Raw genomic sequence first — 15,655 nt, forward strand, 5'->3', positions numbered from 1 at the left:
CTTAAATGTCAATGGACCAAATGCTCCAATCAAAAACAAAGAGTGGCAGACTGGATTAAAAAAACAAGAGTCTACAAGATTCAACCTACAAGAGATCCATCTTAGGGCAAAGGACACACATAGACTGAAAGTGAGGGAATGGAAAAAGGTATTTCATTTCATGCAAACAGAAATGACAAGAAAGCAGGAGCTACAATATTCCTAGCAGACAAAACAGACTTTAAAGCAAAGGCCAAGGACTTCCCTGGTGGTCCAATGTGTAAGACTCTGTGCTCCCAATGCAGGGAGCCCAGGTTCGATCCCTGGTCGAGGAAATAGATACCACATGCATGCTGCAACTAAACAGTCCACATGCCGCAACTAAGAGTCCTCATGCCACAACTAAGAGTCCAGTCCGCATGTCACAAACAAGAAGTCCACGTGCTGCAACTAAGATCCCACGTGCTGCAACTAACACCCAGTGCCGCCAAAATAAATAAATATTTTAAAAATTTAAAAAAGGCCATAAGAAAGATAAAGGACACTATATAACAGTAAAAGGATCAATACAAGAACATGATTTAACACTTCGTCAACATATGTGCGACTGATACAGGAGCAATCAAATACATAAAACAAATACTAACAGACATAACAGGAGGAATTGATGGGAATACAATAGGAGACTTTTAACACCCCACTCACATCAATGAAGAGATCTTCTAGACAGAAAATCAATAAGGCAACAGAGATCCTAAATGATACAACGCTTAGATTTAAATGATATTTTCAGGATATTACATAAAAAAAAAAAAACCAGAATACACATTCTTTTCAAGTGCACATGGAACACTCTCTCTAGGACTGACCACATACTAAGGCACAAAACTAACCTCAACAAATTTAATAAGAGTACAGAAATTATTTCAAGCATCTCCTCTGAACACAATGGCACGAAACTAGAAATCAACCATAGGAAAAGAAATGAGAAAAAAATGATTACATGGAGACTAAACAACATGCTACTACAAAGCCAATGGGTCAACAAGGAAATCAAAAAGGAAATTTAAAAAATACCTTGAGAAAAGCGACAACGAAAACACAATCATACAAAATCCATGGGATGCAGCAAAAGCAGTTCTTAGAGGGAAGTTCATAGTGACACGGGCCTTCTTCAAAAAACAAGAAAAGTCTCAAATAAACAACCTAACCTACCACTTCAAAGAATCAGAAAAAGGACAAACGAAACCCAGAGTCAGCAGAAGGAAGAAAACAATAAAGATCAGGGTGGAAATAAATAAAACAGAGGTTTAAAAAACAAAAGAAAGGGAATTCCCTAGTGGTCCAGCGGTTAGGACTCCGCACTTTCACTGCCAAGGGCCCAGGTTCAATCGCTGGTCAGGGAACTAGGATCCCACAAACCACGCAGCGTGACCCCCCCCCCCCCAAAAAAGAAACCGAGAACTGGTTCTTTGAAAGGGTAAACAAAGTTGACAAACCTCTGGCCAGGCTCACCAAGAAGAAAAGAGCGAGAACCCAAATAAAATAAGAAATGAAAAAGGAGAAATCTCAGCTGGTACCATAGAAATACAAAAAAAAACATAAAAGAGTACTGTTAACAATTATATGCCAACAAATTTGACAACCTACAAGAAATAGACAACTTTCTACAAACATACAGCCCACCAAAATTGAATCAAGAAGAAACAGATGATCTGAACAGACTGATCACTAGAAGTGAAGTAGAATCTGTAATTTTTAAAACTCCCTACAAACAAAAGTCCAGGACCAGGTGCCTTCACAGGCAAATTCTACCAAACATACAAAGAAGAACTTACACTGATTCTTCTAAAACTGTTCCAAAAGACTGAAGAGGAGGAAACACTCCCAAAGACATTCTATGAAGTCACCATCACCCTGATACCAAAATCAGACAAAGATACCACCAAAAAAGAAAATTACAGGCCAATATCTTTGATGAATATAGATGCAAAAATTCTCAGCAAAATATTAGCAAACTGAATCCAACACCACATAAAAAAGATCATACACCACAACCAAGTGGGATTCATCCCAAGTTCACAAGAATGGTTCAACATCTGCAAAGCAATCAATGTAATATACCACATAAACAAAAGAAAAGTCAAAAACCATGTGATTATCTCAATAGATGCAGAAAAAGCATTTGGCAAAATTCAACATCATCCATGATAAAAACTTTTACCGAAGTGAGTATAGAGGGAACATACCTCAACATAATAAAAGCCATTTATGACAAACCCAAAGCCAATAAAATACTCAGTGGTGAAAAGCTGAAAGCCTTCCCACTAAAACCTGGAACAAGACAAGGATGCCCACTCTTACCACTTCTATTCAACATAGTATTGGAAGTCCTAGCCACAGCAATCTGACAAGAAAAATAAAAGGTATTCAAATTGAAAGGGAAGAGGTAAAATTGTCACTAAATGCAGAAGACATGATACTATATATAGAAAACCCTAAGGATTCCACACTAAAACTACTAGATCCTATAAAGGAATTCAGAAAAGTAGCAAGATACAAGATTAACATTCAGAAATCAGTTGCATAAATTTCTTGACACTAATGATGAAATATCAGGGACTTCTCTGGTGGTCCAGTGCTTAAGAATCCACCGTCCAATGCAGGAGACGCAGGTGCGATCCCTGGTCAGGGAACTAAGATCCCACATGCCGCGGGGCAACTAAGCCTGTGTGCTGTCAACTACTGAGCCTGCATGCCCTAGAGCCCGTGTACCACAACTACTAAGCCCGCACGGTCTGGAACCCATGTGCCACAAGTAGAGAGCTTGCTCACCACAACTACTGAGCCCATGCTCTCTACAGTCCGTGCACCACAATGAAGAGCCCATGCGCCGCAATGAAAGATCCTGCATGCCACAATGAAGATCTGGAGTGCCACAACTAAGACCCAACACAGCTAAATAAATAAATATTTTTTAAAAACCAATGAAATATCAGAAAGAGAATGTATAAAAACAATACTTTTTAAAATCACACCAAAAAACATAAAATACCTAGGAATAAACCTGACCAAGGAAGTGAAAGACTTATATGCTAAGAACTATAAAACATTACTAAAAGAAAGTAAAGAGAATGCAAAGAAATGGAAAGATATCCCATGCTCTTGGATTGGAAGAATTAATATTATTAAAATGGCAATACTACCCAAAGCAATCCACAGATTTAATGCAATCCCTATCAAATTACCCATGACATTTTTTGCAGAACTAGAACAAATAATGCAAAAATTCATATGGAGCCATAAAAGACCCAGAATTGCCAAAGCAATCCTGAGGAAAAAATTCAAAGCAGGAGGCATAACTCTCCCAGGCTTCAGACAATACTACAAAGGTAATCAAAACAGTGTGGTATCAGTACAAAAACAGACATACGGATCAATGGAACAGAATAGAGAGCCCAAAAATAAACCTACACACCTACATTCAATTAATCATGGACAAAGGAAGCAAGACTATAAAATGGGAAAAAGTCTCTTCAGCAAGTGGTACTGGGAAAGATAGACAGCCACATGTAAATCAGTGAAGTTGGGACACACACTCACACCATGCACAAAAATACTCAAAATGGCTTAAAGACTTGAACATAAGACATAACACCATAAACTCCTAGAAGAAAGCACAGGCTAAACATTCTCTGACATAAATCGTACCAATGGTTTCTTAGGTCAGTCTCCCAAGGCAACAGAAATAAAAACAAAAATAAAATGGGACCTAATCAAACTTAAAAGCTTTTGCACAGCAAAGGAAATCATTTAAAAGAAACGAGGGACTTTCCTGGTGGTCCAGTGGCTAAGACTCCACACTCCCAATGCTGGGGGCCCACGTTCAATCCCTGGTCAGGAAACTAGATCCCACATGCTGCAACTAAGAGTTCACATGCCGCAACTAAAAGATCCCACATGTTGCAACTGAAGATCCTGTACACAGCAACAAGGATCCCACATGTGGCAAGGAAGATCCCACACGCGGCAACGAAGATCCCGCACATGGCAACTAAGAACCGGCACAGCAAAATAAATAAATAAATGTTAAAAAAAAAAAAAAAACCTACAGAAGGGGAGAAAATATTTGAAATGATGAGACCAAAAATGCTTACTCTCCAAAATATACAAACAGCTCATACAACTCAACAACAAAAAAAAACAAACAACCCAATTGAAAACTCAAAAGAAGATCTTAATAGACATTTCTCCAAAGAAGACATGCAGATGGCCAGTAGGCACATGAAAAGATGCTCAACATCACTGATTATTAGAGATATGTAAAACAAAACTAAAATGAGGTACCACCTCACACCAGTCAGAACTGCCATCATTAAAAAGTCTACAAATAACAGGGACTTCCCTGATGGCACAGTGGTTAAGAATCCGCCTGCCAATGCAGGGGACACGGGTTCAAGCCCTGGTCCGGGAAGATCCCATATGCCGTGGAGCAACTAAGCCCGTGCACCACAACTACTGAGCCTGCGCTCTAGAGGCTGCATGCCACAACTACTGAAGCCCATGTGCCTAGAGCTCCACAACAAGAGAAGCCTGCGCACTGCAATGAAGAGAAGCCGCTGCTCGCCACAACTACAGAAAGCCTGCGTGCAGTAATGAAGACTCAACACAGCCATTTATTTATTCATTTATCTTTTTTTTTTTTTTTTTTTTTTGCGTTACACGGGCCTCTCACTGTTCTGGCCTCTCCCGTTGCAGAGCACAGCCTCCGGACATGCAGGCTCAGCGGCCATGGCTCACAGGCCCAGCCGCTCCGCCACATTTGGGATCTTCCCAGACCGGGGCACGAACCCGTGTCCCCTGCATCGGCAGGCGGACTCTCAACCACTGCACCACCAGGGAAACCCTTTTTTTTTTTCTAAAGTCTACAAATAACAAATGCTGGAGTGGGTGTGGAGAAAAGGGCACCCTCCTACAATGTTGGTGGGAATGCAAGTTGGTGCAGCCACTATACTGGAAAATAGTATGGAGGTTCCTCAGAAAAGTAAAAATACAGTTACCATATGATCCAGCAATCCCACTCCTGGGCATATACCCAGACAAAACTATAATTCAAAAAGACAGGGGTTTCCCTGGTGGCACAGTGGTTAAGAAGCCGCCTGCCAATACAAGGGACACAGGTTTGAGCCCTGCTCCGGGACGATCCCACATGCCGTGGAGCAACTAAGCCCATGAGCCACAACTACTGCGCCTGCACTCTACAGCCTGCGACCCACAACCACTGAGCCCACGTGCCACAACTACCGAAGCCCACGCGCCTAGAGCCCGTGCTCTGCAGCAAGAGAAGCCACCACAATGAGAAGCCCGCACACCGCAACAAAGGGTAGCCCCCACTCGTCGCAACTAGAGAAAGCCCACACGCAGCAACAAAGACCCAACACAGCCAAAAATAAATAAATAAAAAGATACAGGTACCCCTATGTTCATAGCAGCACTATTCACAATAGCCAAAACATGGAAACAACCTAAAGGTCCGTCGACAGATGAATGGATAAAAAAAAGATGTGGTACATATATATAATGAAATACGACCCAGCCATAAAACAGAACGAAATAATGGCATTTGCAGCAACATGGATACAACCTGAGATTATCATACTAAGTAAAATCAGACAGAGAAAGACAAATACCACGTGATATCACTTATATGTGGAATCTAAAATATGGCACAAATGAGCCTATCTACAAAACAGAAACAGACTCACAGACATAGAGAACAGACTTGTGGTTACCAAGGAGGATGGAGGGAGGCAGAGGGATGGACTGGGAGTTTGGGGTTAGTAGATGCAAACTATTACATTTAGAACAGACGAACAACAAGGTCCTACTGTATAACACAGGGAACTATATCCAGTCTCCTGGGATAAACCATAATGGAAAAGAATATTAAAAAAAAAAAAGAATGTATATATGTATACAAATGAGCCACCTTGCTGTACAGCAGAAATTAACACAGCATTGTAAATCAACTATACTTAAAAAAAAAAGAGCAGCAAGCATAAACAGAAAATAAAACAAAATAAAATTTAAAGCTATTTCAACATCTGTGAAAGTACAATCCAGCAACTTTTTTAAACAGCAGCTAGAATACCATCAATTTAGTAACTTACAACCAGCTCTTAAAAAGAAATGAAATAGAAACTATAAGGATGCACTGCACAAAGGGTAAACAATGTTCAAGAAAACTCTGATACATATAATGTATGGGTTGCAACGTAAAACAAAATGTACCCAGCTTTTGGAAAAAGTAAAATGTGTAACTATCGGTTCAGAAAGTTTGAGAAACACTGCTCTAAAGCAGTGAATCTTTTTTTTAAATAAATTTATTAATTTTATTTATTTTTGGCTACACTGGGTCTGCATTGTTGCACGTGGGTTTTTTCTAGTTGCGGCGAGTGGGGGCTACTCTTCGTTGCAGTGCGCAGGCCTCTCATTGCGGTGGCATCTCTTGTTGCAGAGCACAGGCTCTAGAGCCCAGGCTCAGTAGCTGTGGCACACGGGCTTAGCTGCTCCGTGGCATGCGGGATCTTCCCAGACCAGGGCTCTAAACCCATGTCCCCTGCACTGGCAGGCGGATTCTTAACCACTGTGCCACCAGGGAAGCCCTAAAGCAATGAGTCTTAACTGTAGCTTTGTGAAACACCAGTTGCCAATCTGTCTAAAAATAATGATTTTGTTTTCTTTTTCTTTTTTTTTTTTTTTGAGCGGGGGGGTGGTCTGCACTGCGCAGAATGCAGAATCTAAGTTCCCTGACCAGGGATCGAACCTGTGCCCCCTGCAGTGGAAGTGTGGAGTCTTAACCACTGGACCGCCAGGGAAGTCCCCAAAAATTATGATTTCTGACTCATTAATTTACACACTATAATTAAATGTTTTTAAAGAAGTAAAACATTGATTCACACCAAAAAATGTGCATAGGATATTTCTGAAAGGTAAAGAACATCATATGATCCAGTGGTAAGGTCTCACAAGGTTAAAGAGGTTTATAATCTACACTCTAGGACATTGGATTCAAGGCAATGTTATTTCCAACCTAATTATGATTATCTTTGAATAATTTACTTCTCTCGACCTAATAAAAATCAGTTATTAAGAAACAAAACTGTTCTAGGACTTCCCTGGTGGTGCGGTGGTTAACAATCTGCCTGTCAATGCAGGGAACATGGGTTCAAGCCCTGGTCAAGGAAGATCCCACATAATATATAAATCTTGCATATAACAAATACACTGCTGTAAGTGCTTCATTTTCACCATGCTTTTCAAAAGAACTCACATTAAAAAAAAAAAGAATTCACATTAAAACATTTTTGACAGGAGATAGATTTTTTTGGTCTCCCACAGTGGGAGCTAATTAGAGATTTTTAAATCTAGTCTACATAATACTGCAAACTATAGCATTAATAACAATGTTATTCTCTAAAATACATTATGTGGTACAATTCTGTAATAAAATTTTCTTAAAAGTTAAGAAAATCTGTTTCCAGATCTTTCACTTGGCTTATGCATTTAACTATACTGAGACTTCCAGATTTTTTCAGATTAAATTTTTAGTGTCTTCAAAAGCAAAGAAAGCTATATAGCATACACAATTCACACTGCAAATTCTTAATGCTAAGAGACAAAATATCAACATTACTTCTAAAAACACAGCAACTAATTTTTGACAACTGAAATATACACAGTCACTAACAAATTACCATTCTCTGGTCTTCAAAGCACTTATCCTTACTTGAAATTATCAGTTTGTCTCTGTTCTTCCAAATATATATATAAATATAAGCTCCTATCTTGCTGACAAAATATTCCCAGCACATAGCATAAAACACAGCCCAGCACAGCCTTCAAACATTAACTAAGTGAATATTAAATACTGTCAAGAATAGGACAGCCTTCCTCAGAACAGAATGTCCTCATCACTGGGGAAGACTACTCATCATTAAGAATAAGAGTCTTAATTATTAGAGAAATGCAAATCAAAATTACAGTGAGGTAACCTCACATCAGTCAGAATCACCAACATTAAAAAATCTACAAAGAATAAATGCTGAAGAGGGTGTGGAGAAAAGGGAACCCTCCTACACCGTTGGTGGGAATGTAAATTGGTATAGCCACTATGGAGAACAGTATGGAGGTTCCTTAAAAAAAAACTAAAAATAGAACTACCATGTGACCCAGCAATCCCACTATGGGCATACACACAGAAAAAACCATAATTCAAAAAGATACATGCACCCCGATGTTCCCTGCAGCACTATTTACAACTGCCAGGACATGGAAGCAAGCTAAATGTCCACTGACAGAAGAATGGATAAAGAAGATGTGATACATATATGCAATGGAATATTACTCAGCCATAAAAAGGAACGAAATGTCATTTGCAGTGACGTGGATGGACCTAGAGACTGTCATACAGAGTGAAGTCACAAAGAGAAAGACAAATATCGTATAGTATCACTTATATGTGGAATCTACAAAAATGGTATACAGATGAACTTATTAGCAAAGCAGAAATAGAGTCACAGATGTAGAAAACAAACTTATCGTTACCAAGGGGGAAGGGAGGGTGGGATGAATTGGGAGAATGGTAATGACATATATATGCTACTATATACAAAACAGATAACTAATGAGAACCTACTGTATAGCACAGGGAACTATACTCAGTGCTCTTGTGGTGACCTAAATGGGAAGGAAATCTAAAAAAGAGTGGATATACATATATGTATAACTGACTCACTCTGCTGTACAGCACCCTAACACAACATTGTAAAGCACCTACTTTCCAATAAAAAAAAAAAGGAATAAGAGTTTGAATAAGATCATAAATCGTTAAATCCACAAATCCATATCTAAAAACATGATCTTAAGATTTTAAAAAAGACTACAGCACCCAAGCAGCAAGTACTCACTAAAATAGTTATTTAAAAATTTTTCTTATTGTTTGTCTTAATTTCTTAAGATTCTATAATATAGATTACTACTATAATAAGAAAAAACTATAACAATTATTTTAACAAAGAAAAACAGATCAGCATTCAACTAAAAAATAAAATGTTGACTTTTCTTTTTAGTAAGTACCTTTTCTTGAAAGACGACAGCAGTTTCTAGCCCTGGCATGATGTCCAGTAGGAGTCTGCAAGCAGCAGTGTTTAAAGGGGGCTCTCGGCTTGTCATCACATATGCATTCACCAGCTGTAAAGAAAAGGGAGTACATCTCATCTGAAATTCAACCCAATCAAATTAATAACGACTAATAAATCCTTAATACATTCCCATAGCTTGCCTAAAGGGTATTAAAGAAGACTATACCTAACATTAATTAAACCTGTAATTATTAGAAATAGTTATGATCCTGCTGAGCCATGATAATACCATATAATTTCTTCTGCCACTTTAAAGTCAAATCCCCCTAAAACAACTCAGCAACCATAGAAATTCAAGCTCAAGGGATATCACAAAGAAAACACTCCCATCCTCATATACACTTTTCAGAAGGATAAAACAGGGCAAGATAAGCCTCCCCTCACCCCTCCCTGATTCTTGACAACAGTTAATGAAAAAATTTGAGTTTTATATTTTATATATATAAATGTATCAATAAAACTTTCCTTTTGGCACTCATCAAATAAATACTGGATCTCTAAGTGGCACTGTGTTCTATTGCTGGGTATACAACAGTGAATAAGACACAGTCCCACCATCAAAGCGTTCATAATACAAAAGAGGTGACAGTTGGAAAAACAAATATCATAAGCACAGGATGCTACAGAAACCTGTAGGAAGCCATACAACTCTGCAAGGGAATCAGAGAAGGCTTTAGAGAGGAAGGGATTCCAAGCGAGAACATGAAGGACAAGCAGGAATAGCTAAGGAGGAGTGGGAAAGAGAGGAGGGCCAAAGGTCAGGAACAGAAAATGAGAGAACAGAGGCCATGAGATTGGGTTTATAAACCAAAATAAAAAATTTAAAATTTATCTTGAGAGCAATGGGAAAGCACTAATGGATTTTAAGCAAGAGAATGCCATGATCATTTTTTGCATTTGATAAAGATTTTCAGGATATAAGTAAAGAATGGGTTGGGACAAGATAAGAAGAGAAACCAATTAAGAGGCTATTGCAGTATCGAGAGATGGTGGTAGCTAACCTAAGGTCTGACAACAAGGGCAGAAAGAAGCGGAGGGATTTGTGAAGGTTAAGGGGGAGGGCACAATAAGACCTGTAAGTTCACTGAATAAGAAAGCTTAGAGGAATAAAGGATAACTTCCAGCTGGCTAGGAAAGGACACCATTACTGAGCTAGAGCATAAGAGAAACAGATTGTGGGGCAAACAATGAGACATGCAGAATTCAAGGTGCCTGTGGGAAATATCCATGTGGGAACGTCTAGAAGGCAGCTGCAAGTGATCTGAAGCAGAGAAGAGACACCAGTGATAAATAAAATTGGGAATTAATATAATACAGATAAAAATAATAGCTAATAATTACTGAGCCCTCATGTGCCAGGTTCTGAACTAAGTACTTTTCATGTTTAATTTCATTCAAGGATTACAAAAACATTTTAAGGTAAGAACTATCATCCCTATTTCATAGATTAGGGAAATAAAGCTTTGAGAAAATAAAGCTTGGAGAGGCTTAAGTTGCCTAAAGATCAAAATGTCAATGAAGAGTGGAGCTGCACTTAAACCCAAAACATGGACCCCAAAGCCCATGCTCTCAAGCATCATGCTATTCCACCTCCAAAATCAAACCTAACAGCCACAATTTATTAAATAATTACTATGTTCAGGAGCTGTGAGTAATACATACTTTTTTTTTTTTTTTACCCTCATTTACTCCTCAACAGACCAGAGTTAAATAAGGCACTTTCTCTCCCTCCACATGCCCAATGCACACACCCATAGTGTCAGTGCAGAGTCATACGGTACATATCACTCTTACTTTTCTATTCAAGAACCCAAGAGAACTCCTATATTCCCAAACTCAAAATCATCTCACCCCAGAATGAGCACAGATGCCTTGGGAACCCTCACCAATATTCAACTGAACAAAGTACACACCAAAGAGAAAACACCTTGGCCACAACCAGGGCTTTGGTAATAAAGAAGTCCATGATTAGTCTATTTCATTGAACCAATACCAAATTTAAAAAGCTACCCACTCTATTCCCAACTTTGTCAAGGCCTCAGGAAAAAAACAGACTATTTACAAAAAAAAACAATAAAGGTACAGCATCTGCTGATGATAATCTCTAGAGAAAAGTAAGAAGCAAACCTACTGCATTCATGAAATCATCATTCTTGAAGAGTATTCTCAGCAAGTGGCCCAGCATACACTCTGGATCAGCTCGACCTACCAAAAGAAGAGGGGAGGAACAAACAAAGGAATGAGTAAGTCATCCCAGTCAAGCAACTCAAACCTCTGGAAAGGCACCTGGGTTGTTTTAAGTACTATTAAAAGGCCAGCAAAAATTAACAGAAACAAAGAAAAGATTCTTTTGATGAATCAGATTTCATAAGGAGCATTCTTTAAAATTAAAAATGACAATAAAAAATTTGAGACACTGCTCTCTAACATTCCCATCTCCCAGCATATTGCCTACACATCAATGCTGAATTAAATAAATGAGCACTAGACCCAGACCAGAATCACTAAGAGTATACAAGGGTCTACAAAAGAATCATAAAGGAGCCTAAAAGAATGAAAACCCATGACTTCCCAGACAAAGAAAGGAAGGAAGCACAACTTCTTTTGATGAGTGGCCTGGAGAAGATAGGCTCCAAGTCCAATCTCTCAACTATAATGCCAACAGCAGTACAAATGTGTCCTCAAACCTGTAATGAACACTCCAGGTTTGGGGGACAGGGGGAATCCCGCCAAGCAATCACCAATTCTAAAGATAAAATAAACGTGGTCATCTTAACTTCTGAGCTCCTGGGGAAAGAAAGGAGGCCAGGAACCTAGGATTTACTCAACACACAGCCTAAATGTAAAAGAATTACTTAATGGTTGGGAAAATTACTGGTTCGCTTTTAAAAGAGATATCATCAATTTAATTTTCCTTTCAGAGTGGCAAATTTAGTCAAAGGATACAATTTAGGATGAAGAAAAGATATAAGCTGCTGATATAAAGTTTTTACCAAGCTGTAATTAATATCCCAAAGTAATTCACAAAAACAGAAGTTAGAGAATGGTACTATAAAAACAAACGTGGACCTCAGATTACTTAACTTTCTCTCTTTATAAAAGATGAAACTGTGACCCTTATTTTTATTAATAGAAATTATGCCTAATGACAAATATGACTTAACATAAGAGTTAGGAAGGAAAAAAACTGTCTTTAAATTTCTACTGAAAAAAAAGGCATTCTTCTCTCCCTTCTTCCTCGTTACCATTTCATCCTTCCCAAGGCAATGTCACTAAGCATGATCACCTCTTGAATTCTTTTCACAATCCCATGAATTAACTTAGTTTCTTTTCACTTTCCTACTATTTCATGCTCTGATTGCCTTACTGCAGATGTTAGCCCAATAGCCGTTCTCAAAGTCACAAGTGGGGATGTCTACGACAAGAGCAGCAGGTAACATCACATAAACAACTGGACACTCAATTTGAAATGCTTAGCTTACTTACATTTGGGAATAAAAGTCTAAGAAACAGAAATAAACCCTGGAACATTTGGGTGGATATACAATGTTCTTATTTTTGTAAGTCCCATTCATTCTCACTATCTCTCCACATACAAAATCTCAGACTCTTCTCTCCAAAAGGAACTCCTGGTTTTATAAAGAGAAAATTTATATGCAGTGTGGGCCCACATGACATAAGCTTTGCCCACTGGTAAGCTACCTTAGAGAGAACATAAAATAGCAGTCTCAAGTCCCATACAGTTCTGTATTATAGCAAATTCCATGCCAAAGCAGGCTGGTTTGTCATGGCTCTAATTAAATTGGCCCAAAAGAAAACCACATTAACATGAGATGGCATATTTTAGCTGTTGGAACACTAAAGTAGACATCAAGAAATCCATTCATTCATTATTCAAGGTTCCAAGCATCAATTTCATAACTAAAAGCAAGGCACTGAATGCATTCTCAACCACATCTCCCCGTTAATAAAAGGATAATTATTGTTGTTAGAAAAATGAAGGCACAGAGGATAACATCTTTTGGTTTAAAAGTCAGAAAGACAGAACATTTTTCTCTCTTTAAATCTTTGTAATCATATCAACTGAGTCAATAAGGTATATCTATATAATTTAGTTCCTTTAAGTTAGCTTCTAGTAATAGTAATCTTCCATTTAATAGGTAAATATTAAAAGTATTTCCATTTTGCCAGGAATTTATTTTTCCTCTCTGCCCCCACCTTGAGCAATATTTTAACAAATAAATTCTATTTCAATTGAAAAATATTCCTTATATTAAGCAGTTTTCTTTTTTTTTTGCGGTACACGGGCCTCTCACTGTTGTGGCCTCTCCCGTTGCGGAACACAGGCTACGGACGCGCAGGCTCAGCGGCCATGGCTCACAGGCCCAGTCGCTCCATGGCATGTGGGATCTTCCCGGACCGGGGCACGAACCCGTGTCCCCTGCATCGGCAGGTGGACTCTCAATCACTGTGCCACCAGGGAAGCCCTAAGCAGTTTAGAGCCAGGCTTAAGAGAACACAGTCTCACCAGGATGTCGATCATCAAATGGGTCTGGATCCCCCTTACGATATTCTTCAGTTTCTTTTTCAATCAATTCAGACATCCTAGCACAAAGAGAAGACAGGGTCAATTCTAGACAAGCATACAAAAAAAATGTATCACTACCTACAATAGTCAAACAATCAAGGTACAAAATAAAAGCAAAAAATTAGAAAAAGGGTATTTTCCTAACAAACATAAAGACCTAAACAACTATCTCATAAAAGTTTCCACTCCCAAATCCATTCTTCTCTCCAACTCTCCTGTCTCAAATAATAGCACTATCCCCTCAGAAGCCAAAAACAAGGAGTCATCATTAAAACTGTCCTTTTCTCCCCATCCCCCTCAGCAATAATTCCTATAAGCTCTACCTACAAAATATCTCCTGACTTCAACCATTTCCTTAAATTTTGACCACTCCTACCCTTGTCCAGACCACCTTTATCAACTTCTGGACTACCTGCAATAGACTTTTCCCTGGTCTCCTTGTTTCTTGCTTCCATGCTTGACCTGACACAATACACCTCCAACTTTCAATGACTTACCCTCAACTTAAATTAAACCCAAGCACTGCAAGGTTTACAGTAACCTGGCTTTTGTCTGCATCTATGACCACTTCTTGTACTCCTCCACCCCTCCTTTATTAAGCTACGGTCACATGGCCTTCCCTGCTCTTCAGAGTCCAAACTCGTAACTGCTCCAGGACCTTTCTAGGTGCTGTTACCTCAGCCTGTAACATTCTTCCACCCACCCAGGTTCCCACCCCTGCCCTAAGCAACCACTCACCTACTTTTTCTCACTAAAGATTAGTTTTGCCTGTTCTACAATTTCATATAAATGAAATCACATATACTCTTTTTTTTTTAATTTTATTTTATTTACTTTTGGCTGCGTTGGGTCTTCGTTGCTGCGTGCGGGCTTTCTCTAGTTGCAGCGAGCGGGGGCTACTCTTCATTGTGGTGCGTGGGCTTCTCTTGCTGCGGAGCACGGGCTCTAGGCATGCAGGCTTCAGTAGTTGTGGCTCGTGGGCTCTAGAGCGCAGGCTCAGTAGTTGTGGCGCACGGGCTTAGTTGCTCCACGGCATGTGGGATCTTCCCGGAACAGGGATGGAACCCGTGTCCCCTGCATTGGCAAGCGGATTCTTAACCACTGCACGACCAGGGAAGCTCCACATATACTCTTTTTATGTTTGACTTCTTTCACTCAGCACGTTGAGTCATCCAGGTTGTTGCACGTTATCAACTGTTCTTTTTTATTCACACTTTTTTTTTTGAAATAAGAAAAATCACTTTCTGAGTACCCTAAGGACTGACATTTTAACCTATTATAATGACAATCAAATAAAAGGCTTTCATGCTCTCCAGTATCTAGGATGCTCTATCCTAACTCAAATTTTCCTGCATGCTTTATTTCCACAAAACCATACTTCTAGTCTTAAGGGTTAAGCTCCCTGCAAAAATTCTTGCCCACTCTGGTATATTTTTCCCCATCAAGCCTCAAAAGTATTTCTACCTTTTCTACCTTTCCCCCTAAACTCTGAAAACTCTCTTTGCCACAAAGGATGATCACATAAAATGTATTTTAAATTACATATTATAAGATCTACTAGTATCTTCAGTGGAAACTAAGCAATATAGCACAGCAGAAGTTAAAAACATGGATTCTGGAGCCAGATGGCCAGTGTTCAAATCATATCTCTTCCCCTGTTTGTGACTTCGGTCATGTTATTTAACCTCTCTGTGCCTAATCTGTAAAATGAGGATAACAGTCCCTATCTTACAGAGTTTCCCTGAAGTAAAAGTTAATATATGTAGTCTGCTTAAAACAGAACTTAAGTCAGAGCTATTTAGATGGTGTTCCTATGGAAACTGGGAATCAATAACAAATAGAAAACGAATTAATCTAAGGTAGATATTGATGCAGTGGGGCAGGA

At 38.9% G+C, this 15,655-nt stretch overlaps 1 protein-coding gene across 8 annotated transcripts in view; it reads right to left on the reverse strand.

Moving 5' to 3' along the window:
* Positions 1–15,655, reverse strand: part of DCAF1 (DDB1 and CUL4 associated factor 1) — a 92,368-nt gene that overhangs the window by 62,526 nt on the left and 14,187 nt on the right. For 7 of the 8 annotated variants that reach the window (XR_013830245.1, XM_079934770.1, XM_079934769.1 and 4 more), the window contains 3 exons: positions 13,711–13,787; positions 11,314–11,387; positions 9,118–9,231 (listed from right to left, as the gene is read on the reverse strand). Coding sequence is in view for 7 of the 8 variants with exons in the window: in XM_079934770.1 (XP_079790896.1) it covers positions 9,118–9,231; positions 11,314–11,387; positions 13,711–13,787 (265 nt within the window). In the remaining variant the exon portion in view is untranslated. Of the gene's footprint in view, positions 1–9,117; positions 9,232–11,313; positions 11,388–13,710; positions 13,788–14,604; positions 14,845–15,655 lie in introns of all 8 variants that reach the window. The other variant, XM_079934771.1, reaches the window with a different exon arrangement.

Source organism: Stenella coeruleoalba (assembly GCF_951394435.1).
Source record: "Stenella coeruleoalba genome assembly, chromosome: 10".
NCBI classification, from domain to species: Eukaryota; Metazoa; Chordata; class Mammalia; order Artiodactyla; family Delphinidae; genus Stenella; species Stenella coeruleoalba.